Source organism: Vulpes lagopus, chromosome 2 (genome assembly GCF_018345385.1).
Source record: "Vulpes lagopus strain Blue_001 chromosome 2, ASM1834538v1, whole genome shotgun sequence".
NCBI classification, from domain to species: Eukaryota; Metazoa; Chordata; class Mammalia; order Carnivora; family Canidae; genus Vulpes; species Vulpes lagopus.
In genome coordinates this window covers 162,217,915-162,238,608 of record NC_054825.1, presented here as the reverse complement: position 1 = coordinate 162,238,608, position 20,694 = coordinate 162,217,915, and the positions used below count along the sequence as shown (strand labels likewise).

Sequence of the window (20,694 nt, the reverse complement as noted above, 5' to 3'; positions counted from 1 at the left end):
TAGGGAGGAAGGAGAAGGAAGTGACAAGGAAGAAGAAAATAACAATATTAGGAAAGGGAGACTTCCCCAGGAATCTTCAGCTCACTTCCACTAAAACAATATCATGTGTCCCACGTTAACTGCAAAGGAATCTAGACAAAGTGGTGCTTTAGCTTGCAGCATCGCACCCCTAAACAAAGCTGGATTTGTTGTAACGAAGAGCAGGGTAGGTAGTTGTCTGGCTGCACAAAAACAAATAATTGATTTGGGGAAAGACTGATTCTTTCCTCAAAAGACAACAAATGAAATAATGTAATTCTGGAAGGGGAAAGATTTCCCCACTTGTGACTGGGTAGGAAGATCAGGAAAGGTTGCATGCAGGAGGTGACACTGAACTCAGCTCTGAAATTGAAGTAGGATGTGAATGTGAATGAAGCGGAGTTGCAAGAGGAATAGCTGTGAAAGGGAGAAATCCCTGAATGATGGGAGAAGAATGTTTAGGGGGAGCACTAAAGAAGGCAGTGTTTTCCCTTTGGCATGGAAAATGTTGGGAAAGGCACAGGGAGACAGAAAAGCAAGGGTCAGGGAAAATTTCAGAGAACCTTATTTGCACAGCAAGGAAGTTTGGAACTTTTCCTATGAGCAGTAGGAATTCCTGTCCATTTTCGTTTTCCCAAAGGATCCGTGAAGGCTACCCCATCCTCTCCATCCTCACGGCCCACTCAGTAACGCAAGCATGTCATTCTTTCCTGACCACCTCTCCAGGTTCCTCCCTGGCCACTTGACCTGAGTTGCTCTGGTCTACACCATTTCTCCCGTGGCCCCAATGGGCTATTCCAAACACCCAGACTGGCCCTGACCCTCTGAGGTACACAGCCCTTCCGTGAATCCCTATTAGCTTTGAGACAGAACCCAAAGGCCCTAGTAGCTGAGTTTCTCCCAAATGGGCTGGGACTGGGAGGGAAAGACCAGAGGAGAGAGAAGGACACGTGGCATTGAGGCCTCTCAGAGGTGGTAGGTGTGCTCTTGAATATCCCATCCCACATAATTCCTGCTTCTGAGAGTGAACAGGCCTCCAGGATGACCAGAGACAGAAGCCCCTGGCTTGCTAAGAATACTTTCTGCTCTCCCAACCACACATTCTCTTCCAGTTATTCATCATCTCATCCCTTCTGAACCACACAGCTCTGATGTGAGAGCCAGCTGCGGCAAAGGTCCTAGCACCTCCTCTTCCTGAGGACTGCCGGCTGCTACAGATGGCAGTACCACTGCTGCAGCTTGGTGAGTGGGATGAGAGGCAGTGCTGGAGCTGTCTGAGGCTCTGGGACTGGGGTGGATGGGCTGCGGGGGTGTGAAAAAAGAGGACATAAGGGTGTAGGGTACCAAATAACCAACATGGTTTAGACTGTGTGCCGAGTCCGGGTGGGGCTGGGAGAGTCTGGGGTGAACAGCAGATTGGGCCAGGGAGCTGAGTTGGGGGTGAGGGTGGGCGTTCAGCCATGGTCGTTGAAAGCATGAGAGCACTAGGAGCTGGAAGGCCCAGGGTTAGTCAGGTTTCCCATGTCTGTCATCCACAGGCATGCTTTTCCAGATGGTAAAAATAAATAATCCAGAGGACAAGCAGTGCGGGACAGTCCCTGCAAATTCCTCATTCCCTCAAGTGACCTAGATGAGAAGACCAAATCAAGGGTTACTGGTTAAGAAAAAAATCACCCTTTTCTTTCAGTAACCTCAAACAACTCCAGTGAAAAAGTGTGTGGAAACAGTAAGAACCATTCCTTCCTTATTAACTGGCAAGTCACCAGTGGACAACATAGCCTACCTATTCTATGTAGAGTGAGGCAGTCTCGAATATTCTTACCCAGAAAATACCATAGCAATCTCTGCTTAGGATGAGTGCTCAATCAAAGGTCACCTTGGACTGGGAAGAAAGAAGTCTAAAAGGGTGTTCTGTTACCCATTCTGATTGAATGGGTAACACTTTACCATATATTCAGCTAGGAACACTGCCAACCTTAGGGCATTCATTCTTACATCCATGATAGTATGACACAGGTTCAGAGAATACCCCTATTTTTCAAACTGGGAAAGAGCAGAGAGAGGAGAAGTGACTTGCCCAACGGCATCCAGACTGTAAGAGACAGAGAAATTGATCATAGGTGGATCTAAGAAGGAGTAGAGCCTGAGGAATGGAAGGAAGAGGGAAGTAGGAGCTGAGACTGGGAAGTCTAACCTGGGGGTGGCAGTGGGGGTCAGGTAAGGGGTCAGAAGCAATGTAGATCCTCAGAAAGTTCCCTGGCCATTAGTCAGGTCCAGGTGAAGAGAGAGAATAAAAGAGAACTGGTCTGTGAAGCCTGGCTCCTCTGGGCTTCCAGAAAGTCTTTCTGAAGTTCCTTGGGAATCATGAATGAGGAGAAGGCTGGGTCCTGGAGGAAATGGAGAAAGGAAGTCAGGATTCCTTGCTAAATGCTGTCCCTATCTCCCCACAGCACCTGCCAGGCTGCTCTATTCCTCTTGTTCCTTGGAGAAGACTCTGCAGTGCAGCTGTTCTTTCCATGGGATCCCCACACCCTCTGTGCAGTGGTTGATGGACAGTGTCCCTGTAGGTGTGAACAACACAGATAGCAGACTCCAGGTGACTTCCATCATAATTGCCCCCTGGGCCAACAGCACCATCAGTTTGACAGAGCAGCCAAAAATGAGCACAAGCCTTCTCTGTAAAGGGAAGAACCAAAATGGAACCCATGCTTTGAGCATCCTACTGATGCCAAGTAAGGGTAGAGGGGGCCCAGTGACTGGGTGAGGAAGAGTGGGAGGGGGAGGGAGCAGAGCTTTGGTTCCAATTCCAAGGCCTCAGGAGAGAAGCCTTTCTCACATGCTCTCTTTTTCCAGGAAAGAGCTCTTTCCTTCCCACGATGTTCATGAAAGGGCTGATCCAGGGCGTTGTCTATGGAGCCATTACAACTGCAGTGCTGTTCCTTTGCCTCATCCCACTCATGTGAGTACCAAGGCTAAAATTCTACCTGGCAAGCCCTGGCTGCAGTGCTGGCATGGAAAGGGAAAGACAGGACCTCTGCCCCCCAAGGAGCTCAGGGTCTGGCAAGCTAAGAAGGCATCAAACATGGTTGCTACAGTCCAGGGCCATCAGGACTATGTTGAGCCACAAACAAGTCCAAGGGACAGGGGTTTTCAGTGAATTTCATAAAGGAGAAAGCAAAGGAGGAAGTGACAGTTCTGGAGAAGCCAGCAGAGTCCCCGGAGTGCTGTCTGAAGCAGTCCCAGGGGTGCTGAGTACTCATTTGTTAGGTGGAAAGTAGTATATGCATACCCCAGAGACACATTTGAGGAATTGCCAGTGTCTTTGTGCAATGTCAGGTGCATTGAGAATGAGAGGAAATGGCTAAAACTGAAGTTGAAAAAGCTTCTTGGTGTTAGTTTATAAAGACTCTTGAAAGTTGACTAAATGTATTGGCTAGAAGCCCAGAATGAGAAGGGCAGAGTTGCCAGAGGTCAGGCCAGAGAGTTTAGCAGGGGGGCCTCTGGCCAGTGCAAGTATCTCGGACTTGATCCTCAATTAGGAGCCATGAAACAGTGCTAAACTGGAAAGGAAAGCTCCTCATACAAGGTGTCTGTACACAGATCAGGGATCCCTGGGTGGCGCAGTGGTTTGGCGCCTGCCTTTGGCCCAGGGCGCGATCCTGGAGACCCGGGATCGAATCCCACATCGGGCTCCCAGTGCATGGAGCCTGCTTCTCCCTCTGCCTGTGTCTCTGACTCTCTCTCTCTCTCTGTGACTATCATAAATAAATAAAAATTAAAAAAAAAAAACAAAAAACAAGGTGTCTGTACACAGATCAAAGAGCAAGAGCCCAAAGGCCTGAAACAAGACAGGAAGTTGGTGCCACAGACTGCACAGCAAAGAGCCAGGTTTGAGCCAGGCAAGTGATGAGGGGCAGTAAGAGAGATGGGACTGGGGACTGACTGGCTATCAGGGGTGAGAAGGAAGAAACATAAGGTGGCAGGACAAACTGAGGAGCTATTTTTAGAGCATAATCAGCTGTACTTAAAGACTGATAACAATCCTTTACAGTTTGTAAAGCCCTTTCATAGCTGACCTCATCTGAGCCCCAGAGCCTAATAAGCAAGGTCTCCCCATTGTACAGAAGACAAAATCAATTCACAGAGAGGCTGTGTGGCTTGCCCTTGATAACACACCAAGCCAATGGTGTCATTGAGGCTCTAAACCAGAACTTCTGGTCAAGATTAGAGCCCTTGGGGGGGGGGGGGGGGGCGGTGGCATGGAGGTAGAGAGCCAGAACTGATCAAGGGGTCATTTCCTTAGAATGAAACCTATCAGAATGAAGCTGGTAAAGAAAATTACAGCCGTCAAAACAGAAAAGAGCCCTAAAGTCAGAGCAAGCCAAGAATCCAAGATGTCTCTGAAGCCTAAGGAACAAGAAAAATCCACAATCACCCCAATTTCAGAGAACTGGATATTGGTGGGTATCCATTGTGTCTGGAATCTTCTCTATCAGAATAGTGGCAATAAGACAAAGAGAAACACAGACAGTGTTTAAAGGAATTATCATCCTCAATCCTATAGGGCATCTAGAATGCCAGAATGTGCTGGCAGACCACTTATGGATGATGAAGCTAAGGCCCAAAGAAGGGAAGATGAAAATTAAGACAAATAAAGACTAATTCAAATCAGCAATGTACACACACACACACACACCTTCACACTGAATCCACATTGAGAAGGTTGAAAGAGCCCCTAAGAGTGGTCGTGGCATCAGAGTGGAAAATAAAGGCTTTGGTCTCTGAGTGCCTGGCAGACTGTGGTCAACACAGTCTGTAGATGCCACAGGCCCAAGTTAGGCTGAAGTGCTTGAAAACTATGCCAAAGCCAAGGTACTCCTTCATTTACCTTGGACCCCACATCCTCAGCAGGGCTTGGAAGAGACAGGCCTCAGTATTATTTACAATTTATAATTCTCTAGGACTGGAAATGCCCTGCTGCCCTCCTTACACACTGTGCTAGGATATGGTGTTCCTTCGTGGATAAACCATACATCTGTTAAATTCTACCAAAGTGTCCTGCAGTATCTCCTACCTTCCATGCTGGGCAATGCTGGGGTGTCGGAAATGGATGAGACTCAGGCCCCGTCCTCAGAGAGCAATCAGGCCGGTGGGAAGGCAGCCTTAAAGTAACTGGGCTGAGATGGGGTTATGGTTGCCCGGAGGTCTGGGATCCTGGTGCCGGGAATGCACACAGAGAACCAGCAGGAGAAGACAGGGTCACAGACTCCAATCATGAGATTCTGAGAAAAGGTGAAGCTAATGTCTGCTCCACATTGCCATAATTCTGTACTTAAAGAGAGAGACAGGATTCTTTCCTTTTAAGATTTGAATACCTCACCTCTAGACCTATTCCAATATCTTCTTTCTTTGCCCCTGCTCTGTAGCATCCCTTACCCTAACCTTCCAGAAAAAGCAAGATAAACTGGAACTGATAAAGCCTGTGAAAACTACATGCCTACCTGAAGTCCCCTGTCTGTGGAATTACTAAAGTCCACAGAATCCTCAGCAACCCCATAAATCCTGGAGTCTATTAGTCCCTGGAGTCTCCTCAGCTCACAAGCTCCCTCAAGCCCCATCTGTCCCTCACACTGATGCTCTATTGAATAGGATTACTCTGGGACCTGGTCTTAGAACCTTTCAAAGAAAATTCTATGATCTGTCATTCGGGTTAACTAGAAGAAATATGCCCTGGCCTGGAATGGTGTCAAAGGAAGGCAAAATAAATGTGAGACTATAATCCACCAAGAAGTAGCTTTTGAACCCCTACAGTATGCGCAGAACCTGGAATATATATATAACAGCACCAGACTTTAGAACCATCATATATAGATTGAGTACCAACTTCAGTGCTTAGTGGCTGTATACCTTTGGATAAGACCTTTCACCACTGCCCTGAGGCATACGTGGGTGGGGAGTGAGTTAAAAGTGGTGTCCAGAGGTGCAGGTGGAGAAAAGACACGAAGACAGTCCCTGAATGCCAAGATAAAGCATTGAAGTTTTATCTTCTACTATCTTAATCCTGATTCCCTTAGAATATAAATTCCACAAGAACAGGGATCTTGTCTGTCTTGTTTTCTGCTTATACCACCAACACCTAGAATGGTACCTAGAATATAAGTCTTTCAAAAATGTTTGTTGATAAGGAGGGCATGTGATATGATGTGATAAGCATTGGGTGTTATATGTTGGCAAATTGAATTGAAACTTAAAAAATAAAAACCGTATTAGAATAATATTTTAAAAGTTTGTAGAATAATTGAGTGAATTATAAACTGTTGCAGGTTTGAAGCAAACTGTTCTGATTTGCAATGACCTGGATGGAACTAGAAGGTATTATGCTAAGCAAAACAAGTCACTCAGAGAAAGATAAATACCATATGATTTCACTCATATGTGGAATTTAAGAAACAAAACAGATGAATATAGAGAAAGGGAAGGAAAATAAAATAAGATGAAAATTGAGAGGAAGGCAAACTATAAGAGACACTGAACTCTAGGAAACAGGGTTGCTGGAGGGGAGGTGGGTGAGGAGAAGGGATAATTGAGTGATGGACATGGAGGAGGGCATTTAATGTAATGAGCAATGGGTGTTTTATGCAACTGATGAATCACTAAATTCTACCATTGAAACTACTTAAAAAAAAAAAAAAAAAGAACTAGTGGCCAGATACACAGTGAAAGATCATTCTAAGAGTAGTTATTGAAGATGTACTTAGAAGAAGTAAGACTGGAGGCAAAGAGCCTACTTAGTGCAACATTTCTTGGCCAGGCTGAAAGTCAGGCATACAAGGAATGAGAACAAGAATCTGGCATGAGAAAAAAAAAAAAAAAAAGAATCTGGCATGAGAATAGACTGTGACTGTGTATTGTTCCCCTCAAAATGGATGACATCCTCCCTTCTGGATCCAGATGCTGGTAGTTCTTAGAGGTTGCAAAAAGGGTCATCTCTTCCCTGGGGCATTTTTTGTGAATAAATATAATGGTTCTCCATCCAGCACCAATGTGATGGTCATCCTGTATTCAACGGCAGATGTTTACATAAGCCCTCACATGTATGGGCGTCCCTTTGGCATGCAGCTCACTCATTGCACAGAAATGTGAGCATCCACCATAATGAGATAATGAGGTGACCAAGACAGACACTAGCCCTGCTTCCATTGAGCTTGTGGTCTACACAAGTACACAATGAAGAAATAAATGCAAGATTGCAGCTTAAATAAATGTTGACAAGTGGGATCCCTGGGTGGCGCAGCGGCTTAGCACCTGCCTTTGGCCCAGGGCACCATCCTGGAGACCCGGGATCAAATCCCATGTCTGGCTCCCAGTGCATGGAGCCTGCTTCTCCTCTGCCTATGTCTCTGCCTCTCTCTCTCTCTGTGTGACTATCATAAATAAATAAAAATTTTTTTAAAATGTTGACAAGTGCTAGGAAGAAAAATAGCCTAATATCATGAGAAAGTATAAGAGACCAGGGAGAGGAACCTACTTTGGATTAGAGAATCAGAGAAGTCCTCTCTGAGAAAGTGACATTTGTGCTGAGACCAAGATTATTATTACGGGCTGGTCAGAGGGACAGCAGATTCTAGGCTCTGGGATGAATGAAGTTTAGTGAGTTCAAGAGCCCAGAGGGAGTCTGTTTACCAGAGCTTAGATGGAAAGTGCCAGACCCTTCAAGGCTTCAAAGGCTCTGGGTGAGCAGTTTAAATTTTATCCTTACTCAAGGAGGTTATTTCCTTGCATCTTTGTAATTTCAGAAAGCGGGCTCCTAAGGAGTGGAGAATGCCATCTAGAAGAGAAATGCGAGAGAGGATGGGAACTGGGTTGGGAATAGGTCGGGGGTGAGTTTTGACAAGAGAATGGACAACTTGGTCTTCCTCATGTGTCTTGATTTGTTCATGATAGGGACCTGCTTGCAGGAAAGGAAATGGGGTACCAAGATGCTTTCTGATTGGCCCTAAGGATCAAGCACTTGGCATTTTCTTCCTTGGTTAATGGCTTTCAATCCACCCCATCACCTGGTACTCGCTTGAGGAAGGAGTATCTCTTAAAGCCTGATTGGCCTGCATTTTCAAGGCTGGTAGGAGTCTAGAACCTCCTTTTAAAATCTTTATTTATTAAAAAAAAAAATAAATAAATAAAAAAATAAAAAAAAAAAATCTTTATTTATTTATTTATTTATTTATTTATTTATTTTTATTTATTTATTCATGAGAGACACAGAGAGAGGCAGAGACACAGGCAGAGAGAGAAGCAGGATCCCTGCAGGGAGCCCCATGCGGGACTCGATCCCAGAACCCCGGGATCAGAACCTGAGTCAAAGGCAGACACTCAGCCACTGAGCCACCTAGGGGCCCCAATCTAGAACCTCCTGCTCAAGATCAAGGAACCACCGGTTGTTCCAATCTGCCTCAGGCGAAGGAGACCAACGGTTCTACTTTGCTTTCCCTCCCTATCCCAACAGCACCCACGCGCTTCGTCAGGCCCTCCCTGATTGGCTCTGGACAGATTTCACGAGGGCTCCCTGGTTCGCCTGAAGGGCTGGACTGGGGGCGAGGGCGGTGTGGCACCCCCACGCGACATCTAGCCGTTGGGAAGTTGGTGAGGCTGAGGACTCAGAGGCCACCTCATGAACTGGTTATACATGAGCTAACCAGCTTTCCTCTACCTTAGTCCCTTCGCAGTGAGTTACTCAGTAGTAGTACACACGTTTATTCCACCTGTCAGTTGATCCGGCTCATCAAGAGGCATTAAATCAGCCAATCAATTCGCCCCCTGGAAAGTAAGTTCCTGTAACAAGTCGGTCAATCGGTCACATGAGGCACTTAGCCAAAATCAAGGAGGACTTTGAGTTGTCAAGGAAATAGCGGAGTGGAGCCCTGCTGAAGAGGGTGCAGCCTGGAACTATGGGGACCCAAGACAAGGGTAAGTCTAGAAAAAGAAATGATCATTTAGCGGAAGGCGAAAGAGGTTTCCTGTGGAGATAACCCGTGGCTGTGCTAAACCCTAGAGAAGGGAATGAGACTTGGAAGAGATCAGAATTTTGAAGTCAGAAGGACCATTAGACGCTGGACAATAACACCTGCTTGTTTTACAGATGGAGAAAATGAGGGGAAACCAACCTCAAATCCAAGATTGAGGAGAGCTCTGGGGTGGTTCCAGACAGGGCTTTGCCAGTAACTCGCTGGAAACTTTAGGCAAGTGTCCTTACCTCTTGGTTTCCCCTCATTCATTCCATCCAATGAATACACATTCTACTCAACAACTCCTGGAACACTTAGACCATATTCTGAACTAAAAAAACCAGTCTCAACAAACTTAAATGAATTGAAGTCATATAAAGTATATTTTCTGACCACAGTGTAATTAAACTGGAAATTAATAGCTGGAAAATTATCAAGACTTGTGCCTGTACATTTTTTCAGTGAATATTTATCAGACAAGATCCTTTCTAAGCGCCTTGGAAAACAAAGATCTATTTGATGTAGGGCCTTCCCTCAAGAATCTCATTCTTAAATAGTGCCTCTGATAGGATATTTCATCAATTTCCCAACTAGAGCAACAAACAAATGAAGAGGAATCACAGCAGTAGATTGTACAAGGTGAATGTAGGAGCTCCACAAGGCTTCCAGGGAAACAGAACCCCTGTACTGTTTGTTGTCAACATCTTCAATCTGTGACTTTGATCCTTATGGTTATCTCATGGTTGCCAAAAGGCTGCTCCACCTCCACCATCACATCCATATTCCAGGGAAAGAGAAGGTGGAGAAGGGGAAGCAAGAGGAGAAGGGGAAAAAGAAGAAAGCAACAAAGAAAAAGTTGGGCTAATATCAAAAAAACAGAAATCCCCAGTCTTCAGTGGATAGACTCATGATTGGTATTCTAAGTAGACAAGTCTCTCAAAATATTTGCTTAATAATAAATCTAGCAGAGTCCAAGGTTTTTATTTTACATTGCACATGTGGGAGAAAAGAAGAGTACAATCCTATAGATTGGTGTGCAATTTAAGAAAACAGAGATGTCAGTTATAATATTATTGTTACCAGAGCAAGAAATTATCAAATAAGACAACTGGTCAGAATTCCATTTTATTTGGATATCATTTTCATAAGACATGGAATAATTTCTAATGTCTTTAGAGTCTCATAAGACCACTTTGTTTAAATTGTTCTTCCAAGGGCGGATTTGTATCAACAGAGAACAGAACAAGTCAGTAACAGTCATGAATATTCATACAAAACTGTATATTGCAAAGGAGAACATAAATTATATTCTTATAAACATTCTCAGTTTTGTACAATATCAAATCAGATTCCTTGAGCCCTTTTATAACACAGAACAATATCTTTTGATTTATAGCTTCAGGGAAAGTGAATATCTTTTTCAATTCTTTCTAAGACTTGTTTCCTTTATTATGAAAACTTATTTTAAAACCAGGCTCTGGAATTCCATTAGCTAGTATTATATGCAAAAAAACAGACCTTCAGAGCTCAATTGTAATGGTAAAGAAAGTGGGGTAAAGGCTGAATAGGCTTTTATTTACACAAGACATTTTTCTTGTACTTGGCCCATTGACCACAACTGTCAGAGAGCCATTACTGGATGTAGAGGAGGCAGAGAAATAGAGGTGTTTTTTCTTTTAAACTGGGGGGTTTATCACCTGGACAAATTTGAAATAATAAGGATACACAAGAGGATGGTTATCAGGGAGGGCAACTCTCAGAGTTTGTCTGAGACATTGCCTTAAAAGATGAACAGTTAGGGGTGCTGAAGTGAGTCTGGGAATGGAGACTTCTTTCTGGTTGTGAAGCTCCTGGAAGACAACCTGAAAGAAGTTACATTTGACCTGGACTTAGAAAGAGAGATAGCATTTGAATGTGGGCAGAATGGAGAGTTGCAGAAGGATGCCATGAAAAGATGAGTGGCCTGAGTAAACATACAGAGATGGCAATTTATAGACTACGTGTGGAAAGATACTTTTCTCTTTGGCAGGCAAAAAAAAAAAAAAAAAGCTGAGGCTAAGGACGGAAGTGGTAGAGGTAGGGCAAGTGTGCGGCGAAATCATGGACAGCCTCAAATGCAAGACAAAGGAGTTTGGAACTTATCCTGCTGGCCATAGAACTGTCTTTTATTGCTCAAATATCCCTTAAATATATCCTGTCCTCTCCACCCCGGAGCCACTGTTCTAGCTCAAGCCATATTATCCTCTTGAACTATTTTTTTCTCCTTGATGCAGTTCCATGGTGATCTTTATGACACCCATACCTGTTCCCTATGGTTCAAAACCTTTGAAAGTGATTTCCATGACTTCCCCCAACAACTTGAGAGAGAGGCCAAGCTTCTCTACCTGGTAGTCAAGGTCCTTCAAAGGGGGAAGGGCCTGGAGATGAAGATTGGAGGAGAAAGAAGAAAGTCATGGTATTGGGGCTTCAGAGACAGTCTTGGAGATACTTCTCTATCCTTGAAGCTCCTCAGCATCTGTTCCTATGAGCTCCTAATTCTCAAGGTGAACAGAACTTAAGAGTGATTGGAACAAAAGTTCCTTTTAGGCTATGAATTTACCTTTACCTCCACCTCATGCCTCTTACTGCTGACCTTCTCCTCATCCATTCCAAATCCTGCCTTCCACAACACATGACTCTGAGGCCAGGGTTAGCATTAGGCTAGGTCCTGGCCCTCTCTTGTCCCTGAGATCCTGTTGGTGTTATCATTGCTGCTTTTATGGTTGGGTAAATGGAATGAGAGGCAGGGTGGGAAGTGTCTGAGGAAGCAAAGGGTAGGGGTGAGGTGGCTATGGGTAGGGAGTGGAAGACTGGCAGGGCTAGAGTAAGGTAAAGAGGTGAAAACAGAGAATAAGTACTTGATAAATAATAAGTAATAGACTTCTTCCATGTGCATATTCTGTGACCCACTGTGTGTCCTATTTCATCTACCAAACAATTCCCTGAGGAATTACTGTCCTCATTTCACAGATGAGGAAGCAGGCCCTGGGAGATTCAGCAACTTGCTGTGAGTCACTAGAAATTTCACTATTGGAGTGCCCAACTCTTCTGACTCCTAGTTCCATTTTAATGCCATGCCCATGTCACTCTAGAAATTCAATGATAAATGTATTCACATGTGCTCTCTCAACACCATCATCTATATGGTAGGTGTTATTAAGTCACATCTTAGAGAAGAAAAATATCATGGTGTTGCAGAGCCAAGAGCGTTGAGATCCCAGGTGATGATGTTTTAGTGTACTGGACTTAACGTATGGAAGGCCAGGTTCTAGGTCTGATGCTGTTAGTCTTTTCTCTATGACCTGGAGCAGGCCATTAATCTCTCTGAGCTCCAATTTCCCATCTGTCTAAGGGACTATAATAAAACCATTATGATGATGGCTTAAGCAGATTTCTATGAAGATGCTGAGAAATCTGTAAATACTTACAGTATTTCAGGTCAGTATTACAGTACAGGTCAGTATTACTACCATAATCTTAGGATAGCATTACTAGAAGTGGCCTTGGGAACCATGAAGCTCACTATCCCCTCTATTTTGTACATGAGGGATCTGTCACCCTGGAAATAAAGAAAGAAGGGAAAAGAATAATTGTTCAGTGAAAGCCAACTAAGTTATGATCTACAATTACTGTAGGGCACCATGTGCATCAGTAGTTAATATCTCTAATTCTTACCACATTGCAGCACTGGTAGTATTGTTCCCATATTTCTGATTGAGAAACTGATATTCAGAAATGGAACCACATGGCCAACTTCACAAGATACAATTACTACCAGCAATAAGAACAACAAAAAACCCCAACAAACTAAATTGGGGTGGTTCAGTTAGGAGTCCACAGACCACCCTCAGGCTCAATGATTCATAAAAAAGTCTCACAGAACTCAGCAGAACTGTTATATTTTCAGTTATGGTTTATCACAGCAAACAAATGGAGATTAAAATCAGCAGAGGGGGCTGGCTCATCTGCCTTTGGCTCAGTGGTTGAGCATCTGCCTTTGGCTCAGGTCATGATCCCAGGATCCTGGGATGAGTCCCACATCAAGCTCCCCACAGGGAGTCTGCTTCTCCCTCTGCCTATGTCTCTGCCTCTCTATCTCTCATGAATAAATAAGTAAGTTAATTAATTAATTAATTAAGATCTTTAAAAAATAAAAATAGAATAAAATCAGCAGAGGGAAGAGGCATTGTAAGGTAGGATCTAGGAGAGACCAGGTATGAGCTTTCAGTTGTCTTCTCCCACTAGAGTTGTACTGGCCATATGCATAGTATCCCCAAGCAGGGAAACTCACTGAGCTTTAGTGTCCAGGGTTTTTATTGGGGGCCTGATCCCATAGGCATGGCTGGCCTTAGTCTCCGGCTCCTCCAGAGGTCAAGTTGATACCACATGTGGCCTGAGGTCCCCACCATAAATCACTTTGTTCATGTAGACTATCTGGCAAGGCTCATGGCCCTAGATAAATAGATACTCTTATCAAGAGAACATTCCAAGGGCTTAGAGGTTAACCTCCCTAGAGCTGGGCAAGGGCCAAATCTTTCTAGGGTAAGGCTAATTCTTTAATGCATCAGTGGAATACTGGAGGACAACTACGCCCTCTGCATGTGGTTATTTCCTTATATTTTGGTGAAAGTCAAAAAGATACCGTGGAAGAGGTATAATCCTTTGACTATTTGAACTTCTCAAGGAATTCCCCAGCAATTCTGTTGCCCATAGCTTACTGGCTCAATAAAAAATATCAGCTCCTGTGTAACTATAAATCAACTTAACACCACCACGGGCAGATTGCAAACCATTTAGAATCTTGAAGAACAGGACTATACCCTGCTTACCCACAATGTACTTCAAAGGGACAGCATGACACACTTATTCTGTGCAGATCTAGAACACAAGAGTGCTTCATGTGGGAAGATATTAACATCTATAGAGATCAGATAACATTCAATCTTATGCAATGGATGGTTTGTAAAGGAACTCGAAGAAGATATTCTGGTAATTGTGCAATTTTTTCTTCACAGGGCACTTGCACTTCATTTTTACAGCAATAATACAATGATATAGGTACAATAAATTATTTTTCCAAATAGAAATGGCAGAGAGAAGAAGTGACTTGCCCCACAGCATCCAGCAAGTAAAAGATAGAGGGGGAAGTGATCACAGATCTGCTGGGAAGGGGCAGAGCCTGAGGAGAGAGTTGGATTGGGAGGGAGGATGCAGCATAAGAGCTGAGCCTGGGAGGTCTGGGCTAGGTGACAGGTAAGGAATTCAGGAATTTTAGGAATTAAACTTGACAGGGTTCAGGTTCAAGCTCTGCCTCCTTAAACAAGTGTCCTCAGTTTGCTCACCTAAGCAGTAGAGAAGGGAAATATACTTGTAAAAATCCACCCAACAGTAACAGTCCTGGTTCCATGAGGTTATCAGAGTGGGGAAGGCATACCAAGTGAGCTTATGGGTGAGAAAGTACTTCATAACCTGGAAACACTGTGCATCAGCAAAGTGTCCATGAGGGTCCCTTGCTTCAGTCCAATTCCATTCAGACCAGTCCAATTCCATTCAGACCAAACCCAGAAACCAGAGCTCCACATGCTAGAGATTCTTGTGGCTGGAGATCCTATGACCTTGACTTGTACTATCAAAGGGCACCTGAAAAGAAAGCAAAGCCCCTTTCCTTTCCTAGAATTGGCCCACCGTGTTCTCCAACACGGATAGCTCCAACAACTCATCCTCTTAGTGCTGCTCTTCACCTTGAAGCCTCGGGATTATGGCACACCCTCAGATGTCATTTGAACATCTCCCTAGCTATGTTGACCAGAAGTAGCACAGTCTCATTTCAGGTGGTTTGCAAGTGCTGGTGGGCAAAGGAAGATCCAGAGTCTGGGAGAAATGGCAGGCTCAGGAGAAATTCCTGAGTCCTTTGGTGGGGTTGGATGGAAGGAGTCTGGGAAGCTGTCATATCCTTACCAGGCTTCTGTGACTGAAAGACCAGAGGTAAGAGCTGAGCCAGAGTCAGAGACAGATGAGGAAAGAGGATGAAGGGGAACTGGTCTGTGAAGCCTGACTCCTCTGGGCTTCCAGAAAGTCTTTCTGCAGCTTTTTGGAATCATGATTAAAAAGAAGGCTGGGTCCTGGAGGAAGTGGAGAAAGGAAGTCAGGACGCCTTGCTGAATGCTGACTCTCCCCCCCACAGCACCTGCCAGGCTGCTCTATTCCTCTTGTTCCTTGGAGAAGACTCTGCAGTGCAGCTGTTCTTTCCATGGGATCCCCACACCCTCCGTGCAGTGGTTGATGGAAGGTGTCCCTGTGGGTGTGAACAACACAGATGGCAGCCTCCAGGTGACTTCCACCAAAATTGATGCCTGGAACAACAGCACCATCAGCCTCACTGGGGAGCCAGAAATAGTCATGAGTCTCCATTGTGAGGGGAAAAATCAATATGGAATCCATACTTCAAGTATCTTCCTCCTTCCAGGTAAGTACACAGGGGTCTACTGACTGGGCTAAAATGACAGCACCTGGTGATCAAAATGAGGGTGGGCACAGGGCCAGAGGAAAGAGTGGTAGCTCAGACTTCACAGCCTTGGTTGGGGGGACTCTCATTTCTGTCTGATTCCAGATAAGCATTCAGGTTCCAGTGTGTTCATGAAAGGATTGGCCCAGGGCATTGTGTATGGATCTATTGTCTCCACACTGTTCTTCTTCTTCCTTGTCCTCCTCACGTGAGTATCAGGTTAAAATTCATCATCAAACCTTTTCTAACACCTATGACATTTATTTGTATTATTTATTTCCTTCATTATCTTCCAGTCTATTCTTCTTTGCCCTCTAAACATGGTCTCTTATATAATTTAAATTAGCCATTCTTCTTCTCCAATATTTGCAATTAAGGCTATAAATTTCCCTCTAAGCCTGACTTTAGCTGCATCTCACAATTTTTAATATATTTTAGTATTACATGGTTAAAATATTTCTAATTTCCATTATGATTTTTGACCCATGAGTGTTTTTTAGACACACCAACATTTTCTAATAATCCTGTTTTCTTTATTTCTAGCTTAAATCCAGTAAGTGAAGAGAGTATATATGCACTATTTATTTTCTTTGTGGCACTTTGTGGCATTATTTATTCTTGTATAGATTTATAAATATTCCACATAGGCTTAAAAAGAATGTGTATTCTATATTTGATGAAGGCAATGTTAGACAGATACATAGGCTTTAAATCAAGTTCACTGATCATGTTTACTTCTCCTCTAGTTGTACTGTGACTTCTGCTCAGTGACCTTTTTTGCACTTCACCTCCCATCCCTGCTCCCCTCTCACCTGGCTGACATTTACTCATCCATTTAGGGCTCAGCTCTAAATGGCTGGGTGCCTTTTCAGGGCCCCCACAGCCATCTGGGCTTTTGGATATTATTTGTGCAAATGGTTCTATTCTGATATGACTAAGTGTGGATATATTTTTTTGTTTGTTGTTGTGTATATCCTTTTTGCCTCTTTTATCTATGTTTTCCCTCTTGGCCTGTGTCCTGCATTTTCCAGACATATAGATAAATAAGCAAGTGCTAGATTAGAGCATGTACAAGGGAGAATGTCCATCCTTGCAGGGGAAGGTAGCATCCATACTGCCTAGGAATCCTCCCACACAGGGTGCCTGAGTGACTCATTCTTGATTTCAGCTCAGGTCATGATCTCAGGAGCCTGTGATCAAGCCCCACATTGAGTTCCTTGCTCAGCAGGGAGTCTGTTTCTTTCCCTCCCCCTCTGCTCCTCTTCCCTCCACACACACTCTCTCTCTAAAATAAATAAATAAATAAATAAATAAATAAATAAATAAATAAATCTTTTTAAAAACTCTTCCCACACACTTCTGGGGAGTCCTCCCCAACATGATATCCTGTCAGTATTACAGATGTTTTCTTTCCTTCCCTGTTTCTCTTATCTCCTCCCCCTCACTCAGCAACAAGTTTTGCCTTCTTCACAGGAAAAAAGCAACTCCCCAACACCTAGAGTTATTGCCACTGGCACTGGTGATTTACTCCTTGCCTTTTTCAGAGAAAGAGGCATCCCTCTTCCTGTCCAAGGTTAGCCTCACCTCCTTTGCCTGGGAATCCATCTCCTCCACATACCATTAATCAGCCTTTCTGTCTCCTAAATTTTCTATCATTCTTCCTTCACTGGCTCTTCCTCTGAAGGATATAAACATGCCCAAATCTCTCCTAACTCAGCCCCACAAACTCCCTTTATGTACCATCCAATTTTTTTTGAGAAGAGCTTACACCCACTGCCTGATTCTCATCGCCCTTACATACGTCAGTCCTCTGTAATCAGTACCATGCCACTGAAATGGCACTGTCTAAAGTAGTCCTTTTTCCTTACTCTCAAAATTATTCTCAAAATCCAATGGCAGATGTTCCATATTTTTCTTGTTCCCTTTAGGTGGCATTTCTGATTCTGGTGGGTGGGGTGAGGCCCTCCTACCCACAGGTTTTTTTTTTTTTTTCCACAGTGAATGAGTATGGTGAGGGCATCTGCTGAAAGTGATGTGGGTGGGAACAGGGTGAGGGGAAGGAATCGAGAAGAGTGGTGATGGTGATGGGGTGGTTGGAATACCCACTGAGGAGAATGAGTGGGATCCACACAAGGACAAGGAAAATAATTGGTGAGCAGCAGCAAAAAGTCCAACCATGACTGGATATTATTCATTGTTTAGCAACACCAATGTCATTGCTGTGTGTTCTTTCCTCCTAGCAGTGGCTATTGGAAGAGAAAGAGTGAATGGTGGCATTGATCTAGGCTTGAGTCTTTATAGGCAGGGTGCCATGGAAGGTGATGAAAAGAGATGTGGAAGCTGGAGGGAGAGAGAGCTTTGAGTGGATAGCCCTTGTATCTGGTGAGCAGGAAGGTAAAGAAGAGAAACCAAGAAGGCCCTTCATAAGGGTTAGAGAATGTGGTGTTTTGGATCTGAAGCCTCCACCTATGAGATCAAAGAATAGGAACACAAGGCTGGATGAGAGCACAAGAAAGCTGAATAGGACAGAACTAAGCAAAGCATGGGGTATTGGGATTTAAACTGTCATAGGTGGAAAAGTTTTGGGGAATAATACATAAGGCATAATGATTAAAGGAGATAAGTCACATCAGTTAGGACTCTTGTAGTTGTGAATGACAAGAGCTGAATTCAGCAAGCTCAAGGAAAAGGGGAACAGTTAAGGTTATTTGTTGCTGTATCACTGTCCCCTAAACTTAGTGACTTTAAATAGTGGTCATTTTAGTATATCTCACAATTTCATGGATCAGGAATTTGAGTAGGACCCAAACGAATGATTCTTCAGCTTCCTCTGGTATTCATTGAGGTCACTTGATGGTATTTAGCTAGCAGCTGGGCTGGGCTGGGTTAAAAGGCCCAGGATGCCTTCAAAATACTTGACATTTTGCTGGGGACAGCCAGAGGACTGGGCTCAGCTGGGCCCCTCTCGCTTTCCGTGGAGTGTCAGAGCCTCTTCTATCATGGTCTCTTCCAAGACAGAAGTTGCCAATCCTCTTTAAGGCTAGGCCTGGAATTGATAGAGTGTCACTTCCGTCATATTCTCTTCAAGCAAGTCACAGACCAGCCAAGATTCAAGGAGAAGAGAAAATAGACCCCATTTCTCCATGGGAAGAGTACCAGAAATTTGAAGCCATCTGTATGTAATCTGCTGCAGGAACATATTGACCATCTGTTAAGTCTAAGACTTCAACAACAGAGATTTATTTTTCTCATAGTTATGAAGGCTGGAAGTCCAAGATCAAAGTGTTAGCAGGATTGGTTTATCTTAAGATTTCTTTCCATGGCTTGCAGATGGCCACATCTTGCCTCTTCACATGGTCATCCCTGTGTGCACATACACCCCTGGTGTCTGTCCCTTTTCTTTCTTTTTTTTTTTTTTTTAAGATTTTATTTATTTTAGAGAGAGAGTGAGAGACAGCAAGCAAGAGGAGGAGCAGAGGGAGAACAAGCAGATTCTATGCGGGTGCAGAGCCCAATATGAGGCTCAGTCCCATGACCCTGAGATCATGACCTGGGCTGAAACCCAGAGTCTGCTGCTTAACTGACTGAGCCACCCAGGCACCTTGTCCCTCTTCTTACAAGGACACCAGTAATATTGGATTAGGACCCCACCTGACAGCCTCAATATAACTTAATCACCTCATTGAAGGTCCTATCCAAATACAATTACATGGATATGGGCCCATCCATATGATCTCATTTTACCTTTGTTACCTTTTTAAAGACTCTTCTCCAAATACAGTTAATTCTGAGGTACTGGGTGTTGGAACTTCAGCAAATGAATTGGGTGCAATGGGGGGGGGGGGGGGACACAATTCAGCCCATAACAGGGAATATCTGTACTTTTGGCATGACTGGATCTAGGTATGTAAATGACATTATTAAGAGTCTGCTATTCCCCGTGCCTTTGTTCTGCTGCTTCTGTGTTCCCTTGACCCCTGGAGCATTTTCCACCTAATGGCAAGATGGCCAGGAGCAGCCCCATGATTATATCCCATCTTTGCAACTCTAGCTGAAAGAAAACTTGTCTTCCCCTTGGTGATATATCAATCCCAGAGAAGACTCTGATTGTCCTAGCTTCAGTCACGGGGCTGTCCTCAACTAATGTCCAGGTGGGGAGGTACTTTGGTGGGCCAGTCCTAAGCCTACCTACTGTGCCATTCCAGTCCCATGGAAACAACAAGAACAGCTCCCACATGTGCTTGCCCCTCACTCCTACCTCTGACCAACCCTGGTGCTTCCCCATTTGGCCCTGTGTGGCATGGCCTGCCCCCTCTTGGAAACTTTAAATAACTATCTTTTCAATGGCAGTCATCCCCTTATCTGTTGGCTTCCCCACACCTGAATACAAATGAAATCCTATGTTTATTCCCACTCCTGGGGAAGAGCCAGACTGGGCAAAGCAGGGGGACCAGCGAGCAGGGCAGTCGTAGTTGCCAGGGCAAGAAAGGAAGGGGGCCAGTTATGTAATCAATGGTACAGCTATACAACAGAGCACTATGCAGCCATAAAAAAGACTGAGGAGGCTGTCTGTGTACTAATATGCACAAATATACCAGAAATATTAAGGAAAAGAGGAAAAGTACCAAAAAATTGGTCTAGAAAAAAAAGCGTACACATATTGAGACAGGACTGGAAGAGAAGCTGAGGAAAGGCACAGCCATGAAAAGCCACTGGGCTGGAGGGCTGGGACTTCGTCATGAGGTCCTGGGGAGCCATGGGAGAGCTGGAAGCAGGGGAGATGCAGGCCAGCTCTGGGGCAAGAAGCCAGAAAAGAGGCTAGGAAGAGGATCCAGGCCAAGAGAGTAGGGATTTGTATGCCCATTTGCTGAGGAGACGGTGGTGCTGGTCACAGAACCAGCAAATGAAGGCAAAGTGTCTTCTGACCCCTAGACAAGGGCTCCTTCTAGGAAGAGGGAGGGGGCAGGCAGAGACTGAGCACAGTATTAACCACAGCACTCTTTACCTTAGAATGAAGATGCTTAAATGGTGGAAGGACAGTCACATCTCCAAGGCCAAAGAGGCACCAATCATCCAGAAGCCAGAGCTGCTGGAGGAGCCAGAAATAGATGTGCAGTCTGAAGCCAAAAC

The 20,694-nt window shown here is 44.4% G+C and overlaps 1 protein-coding gene across 1 annotated transcript; it reads left to right on the top strand.

Annotated features, from left to right (window-relative positions):
- Nucleotides 1–1,177: 1,177 nt before the first annotated feature.
- On the top strand, nucleotides 1,178–5,468 carry SIGLECL1 (SIGLEC family like 1). Its single transcript, XM_041738272.1, has 5 exons — nucleotides 1,178–1,260; nucleotides 2,469–2,750; nucleotides 2,872–2,977; nucleotides 4,322–4,478; nucleotides 5,445–5,468. The coding sequence occupies exons 1-5, from the start codon at nucleotides 1,236–1,238 to the stop codon at nucleotides 5,457–5,459; spliced, it is 585 nt and encodes a 194-aa protein (XP_041594206.1). The 5' UTR covers nucleotides 1,178–1,235; the 3' UTR covers nucleotides 5,460–5,468.
- The last annotated feature ends 15,226 nt before the right edge of the window (nucleotides 5,469–20,694 follow it).

Excerpts from the sequence above, each read along its gene's own strand:
- SIGLECL1 (XM_041738272.1), top strand. The coding sequence starts at position 1,236 with ATGGCAGTACCACTGCTGCAGCTTG. Across the intron at positions 1,261-2,468 it reads AGTACCACTGCTGCAGCTTG|CACCTGCCAGGCTGCTCTAT; the intron begins GTGAGTGGGATG and ends ATCTCCCCACAG. Across the intron at positions 2,978-4,321 it reads CTTTGCCTCATCCCACTCAT|AATGAAACCTATCAGAATGA; the intron begins GTGAGTACCAAG and ends TCATTTCCTTAG.